Source organism: Penaeus vannamei, chromosome 39, assembly GCF_042767895.1.
Source record: "Penaeus vannamei isolate JL-2024 chromosome 39, ASM4276789v1, whole genome shotgun sequence".
Taxonomy (NCBI): domain Eukaryota; kingdom Metazoa; phylum Arthropoda; class Malacostraca; order Decapoda; family Penaeidae; genus Penaeus; species Penaeus vannamei.
In genome coordinates this window covers 27,064,756-27,070,283 of record NC_091587.1, presented here as the reverse complement: position 1 = coordinate 27,070,283, position 5,528 = coordinate 27,064,756, and the positions used below count along the sequence as shown (strand labels likewise).

The 5,528-nt window shown below is 30.4% G+C and overlaps 1 protein-coding gene across 1 annotated transcript; it reads right to left on the bottom strand.

Annotated features, from left to right (window-relative positions):
- Positions 1 to 3,924: 3,924 nt before the first annotated feature.
- On the bottom strand, positions 3,925 to 4,503 carry LOC138860082 (histone H1-like protein HC2). Its single transcript, XM_070116898.1, has one exon. It carries the CDS (start codon positions 4,501 to 4,503, stop codon positions 3,925 to 3,927), a length of 579 nt encoding a protein of 192 aa, XP_069972999.1.
- Between the last annotated feature and the right edge of the window lie 1,025 nt (positions 4,504 to 5,528).

Below are 5,528 nucleotides of genomic sequence, written 5' to 3'. Positions count from 1 at the left end.
TATAAATAAACACTAAAAATAAACTAACTACATAAACAAACAGGAAAGATAAAGCAACAACAGTAGTAAAGTTCGAATTTCTTGAATAATAACTAACCAAAGAATTATGAATAAACAGGAAAGATAAAGCAACAACAGCAGCAAAGATCGAATTTCTTGAATAATAACTAACCAAAGAATGATAAATAAACACTAAAAATAAACTAACTACATAAACAAACAGGAAAGATAAAGCAACAACAGCAGCAAAGTTCGAATTTCTTGAATAATAACTAACCAAAGAATGATAAATAAACAGGAAAGATAAAGCAACAACAGCAGCAAAGTTCGAATTTCTTGAATAATAACTAAACAAAGAATGATAAATAAACAATAAAAATAAACAAAGTACATAAACAAACAGGAAAGATAAAGCAACAACAGCAGCAAAGATCGAATTTCTTGAATAATAACTAACCAAAGAATGATAAATAAACAGGAAAGATAAAGCAACAACAGCTGCAAAGCTCGAATTTCTTGAATAATAACTAACCAAAGAATGATAAATAAACAGGAAAGATAAACTAACAACAGTAGCAAAGTTCGAATTTCTTGAATAATAACTAACCAAAGAATGATAAATAAACAGGGAAGATAAAGCAACAACAGCAGCAAAGTTCGAATTTCTTGAATAATAACTAACCAAAGAATGATAATAAATAAACAGGAAAGATAAAGCAACAACAGCAGCAAAGCTCGAATTTCTTGAATAATAACTAACCAAAGAATGATAAATAAACAGGAAGGATAAAGCAACAACAGCAGCAAAGCTCGAATTTCTTGAATAATAACTAACCAAAGAATGATAAACAAACAGGAAGGATAAAGCAACAACAGCAGCAAAGATCGAATTTCTTGAATAATAACTAACCAAAGAATGGTAAATAAACAATAAAAATAAACTAACTACATAAACAAACAGGAAAGATAAAGCAACAACAGCAGCAAAGATCGAATTTCTTGAATAATAACTAACCAAAGAATGATAAATAAACAATAAAAATAAACTAACTACATAAATAAACAGGAAAGATAAAGCAACAACAGCAGCAAAGTTCGAATTTCTTGAATAATAACTAACCAAAGAATGATAAATAAACACTAAAAATAAACTAACTACATAAATAAATAGGAAAGATAAAGCAACAACAGCAGCAAAGTGCGAATTTCTTGAATAATAACTAACCAAAGAATGATAAATAAACAATAAAAATAAACTAACTACATAAACAAACAGGAAAGATAAAGCAACAACAGCAGCAAAGATCGAATTTCTTGAATAATAACGAACCAAAGAATGATAAATAAACAGGAAAGATAAAGCAACAACAGCAGCAAAGATCGAATTTCTTGAATAATAACTAACCAAAGAATGATAAATAAACACTAAAAATAAACTAACTACATAAATAAACAGGAAAGATAAAGCAACAACAGCAGCAAAGTTCGAATTTCTTGAATAATAACTAACCAAAGAATGATAATAGATAAACAATAAAAATAAACTAACTACATAAATAAACAGGAAAGATAAAGCAACAACAGCAGCAAAGTTCGAATTTCTTGAATAATAACTAACCAAAGAATGATAAATAAACAGGAAAGATAAAGCAACAACAGCAGCAAAGTTCGAATTTCTTGAATAATAACTAACCAAAGAATGATAATAGATAAACAGGAAAGATAAAGCAACAACAGCAGCAAAGATCGAATTTCTTGAATAATAACGAACCAAAGAATGATAAATAAACAATAAAAATAAACTAACTACATAAACAAACAGGAAAGATAAAGCAACAACAGCAGCAAAGATCGAATTTCTTGAATAATAACGAACCAAAGAATGATAAATAAACAATAAAAATAAACTAACTACTTAAATAAACAGGAAAGAGAAAGCAACAACAGCAGCAAAGTTCGAATTTCTTGAATAATAACTAACCAAAGAATGATAAACAAACAGGAAAGATAAAGCAACAACAGCAGCAAAGTTCGAATTTCTTGAATAATAACTAACCAAAGAATGATAAATAAACAGGAAAGATAAAGCAACAACAGCAGCAAAGTTCGAATTTCTTGAATAATAACTAACCAAAGAATTATAAATAAACAGGAAAGATAAAGCAACAACAGCAGCAAAGATCGAATTTCTTGAATAATAACTAACCAAAGAATGATAAACAAACAGGAAAGATAAACTAACTACATAAATAAACAGGAAAGATAAAGCAACAACAGCAGCAAAGTGCGAATTTCTTGAATAATAACTAACCAAAGAATGATAAATAAACAATAAAAATAAACTTACATAAACAAACAGGAAAGATAAAGCAACAACAGCAGCAAAGCTCGAATTTCTTGAATAATAACTGACCAAAGAATTATAAATAAACAATAAAAATAAACTAACTACATAAACAAACAGGAAAGATAAAGCAACAACAGCAGCAAAGATCGAATTTCTTGAATAATAACGAACCAAAGAATGATAAATAAACAGGAAAGATAAAGCAACAACAGCAGCAAAGATCGAATTTCTTGAATAATAACGAACCAAAGAATGATAAATAAACAGGAAAGATAAAGCAACAACAGCAGCAAAGATCGAATTTCTTGAATAATAACTAACCAAAGAATGATAAATAAACACTAAAAATAAACTAACTACATAAATAAACAGGAAAGATAAAGCAACAACAGCAGCAAAGTTCGAATTTCTTGAATAATAACTAACCAAAGAATGATAATAGATAAACAATAAAAATAAACTAACTACATAAATAAACAGGAAAGATAAAGCAACAACAGCAGCAAAGTTCGAATTTCTTGAATAATAACTAACCAAAGAATGATAAATAAACAGGAAAGATAAAGCAACAACAGCAGCAAAGTTCGAATTTCTTGAATAATAACTAACCAAAGAATGATAATAGATAAACAGGAAAGATAAAGCAACAACAGCAGCAAAGATCGAATTTCTTGAATAATAACTAACCAAAGAATGATAAATAAACAATAAAAATAAACTAACTAAATAAACAAACAGGAAAGATAAAGCAACAACAGCAGCAAAGATCGAATTTCTTGAATAATAACTAACCAAAGAATGATAAATAAACAGGAAAGATAAAGCAACAACAGCAGCAAAGTTCGAATTTCTTGAATAATAACTAACCAAAGAATTATAAATAAACAGGAAAGATAAAGCAACAACAGCAACAAAGTTCGAATTTCTTGAATAATAACTAACCAAAGAATGATAAATAAATAATAAAAATAAACAAAGTACATAAACAAACAGGAAAGATAAAGCAACAACAGAAGCAAAGCTCGAATTTCTTGAATAATAACTAACCAACGAATGATAAATAAACAATAAAAATAAACTAACTACATAAATAAACAGGAAAGATAAACTAACAACAGCAGCAAATTTCGACTTTCCTGAATAATAACTAACCAAAGAATGATAAATAAACAGGGAAGATAAAGCAACAACAGGTGAATAATAACTAACCAAAGAATGATAAATAAACAGGAAAGATAAAGCAACAACAGCTGCAAAGTTCGAATTTCTTGCATTAAGAGAGAATTCGAAACCAGGAAGTGGATTAACATTAAGAGATTGGAGAGTTGACAGAGGAGGGAGGGAGAATAGGGAGGGTGGGAAAGAGGAGCGAGGGGGAGGAGGGGGGGAAGGGTAAAGGAGGGAGAAGGGAGATGAGGAGGGATTTTTGAGGGAAGAGGACAACCTTCTGGGATCGAGTTGGAGATGGGATCTGTCTCGCCTTCATGTTTTTTTTTTATTTATTTATTTTTATTTTTTTTTTTTTTTATGGCGTTCATCCCTTTTTGCCACAATTTCCAGGTTGGTGATAACTTGCTTCATGACAACTTCTTTTGAGATAACTTCTCTTTGCATGACAATTTCCCTTTTCGTGACGACTTTTGTGACAACTTTCTCTTGACAACTTCTTTCGCGATAACATCTCCTTTCATAACAACTTTCCTTTTCGTGACAACTTTTGTGACAACTTTCTCTTGACAACTTCTTTTCCGACAACCTCTCCTTTCATGACAATTTTTCCTTTTTGTGATGACTCTTGTGACAACTTTCTCTTGACAACTTCTTTTCCGACAACCTCTCCTTTCATGACAATTTTTCCTTTTCGTGACAACTTTTGTGACAACTTTCTCTTTAGCGACAATTTCTTCTTTCACGATAACTTTATCTTTTGAGACAAGTTCTCCTTGCATGACAACTTCCCTTTTCGTGACAACTTCCCTTTTCACAACACCTTTTGTGACAACTTTCTCTTTTGCAACAACCTTTTTTATGACAACTGCTTTCGCAACAGTTTTCTCTTTCGCGACAACTTCTCCTTTCACGACAACTCCTTTCGTGACAACTTCCTCTTTCATGACAATTTTTCCTTTTGACACAACTACCCCTTTTGTGACCATTTTCTCTTTTATGATGAAGTCCCTTTTTGCGACAACTTTCACGACAGCTTCCCTTTTCGTGACAACTTTCTCTTTCACGACAACTTCCTCTTTCACCACAACTTCCTCTTTCACCACAACTTCCTCTTTCACCACAACTTCCTCTTTCGCCACAACTTCCCTTCACGAGGCTTTAATTTATATGGAAACCAAAGACGGGAATCAGCTGACAGGAATACTGATATGCGCTGTGCTTTGCATTGGTATGTTATTAAAGTATAAATAACATCATGTTTCCTAAATTTTGATTAAGCAATTATGTTTATTCTCTGCTGATTACCAAATGAAGAATGCTTTGATGTTGATTTGTATTAAGAATTAACAATGTTTTCAATATTTTATCGGAGGAATTTAGCTGGAATTTTTCATGAGTAAAATCAAGCATTTCAAATATCTATTCATTCCTTTAACCTCAAATAACTGAAATTTTCATGAGTAAAATTAAACAAAACAAACAATTCTTTCCTTTAACCTCAAATAACTTAAATTTTTCATGAGGAAAATCAAACAAAACAAACAAATCTTTCCTTTAACTTCAAATAACTTAAATTTTTCATGAGTAAAATCAAACAAAACAAACAAATGCTATAATATGACCAGGTGATGATGATGCTATAATATGACCAGGTGATGATAATGCTATAATATGACCAGGTGATGATAATGCTATAATATGACCAGGTGATGATAATGCTATAATATGACTAGGTGATGATAATGCTATAATATGACCAGGTGATGATAATGCTATAATATGACCAGGTGATGAAAATGCTATAATATGACCAGGTGATGATAATGCTATAATATGACCAGGTGATGATAATGCTATAATATGACCAGGTGATGAAAATGCTATAATATGACCAGGTGATGATAATGCTATAATATGACCAGGTGATGATAATGCTATAATATGACCAGGTGATGATAATGCTATAATATGACCAGGTGATGATAATGCTATAATATGACCAGGTGATGAT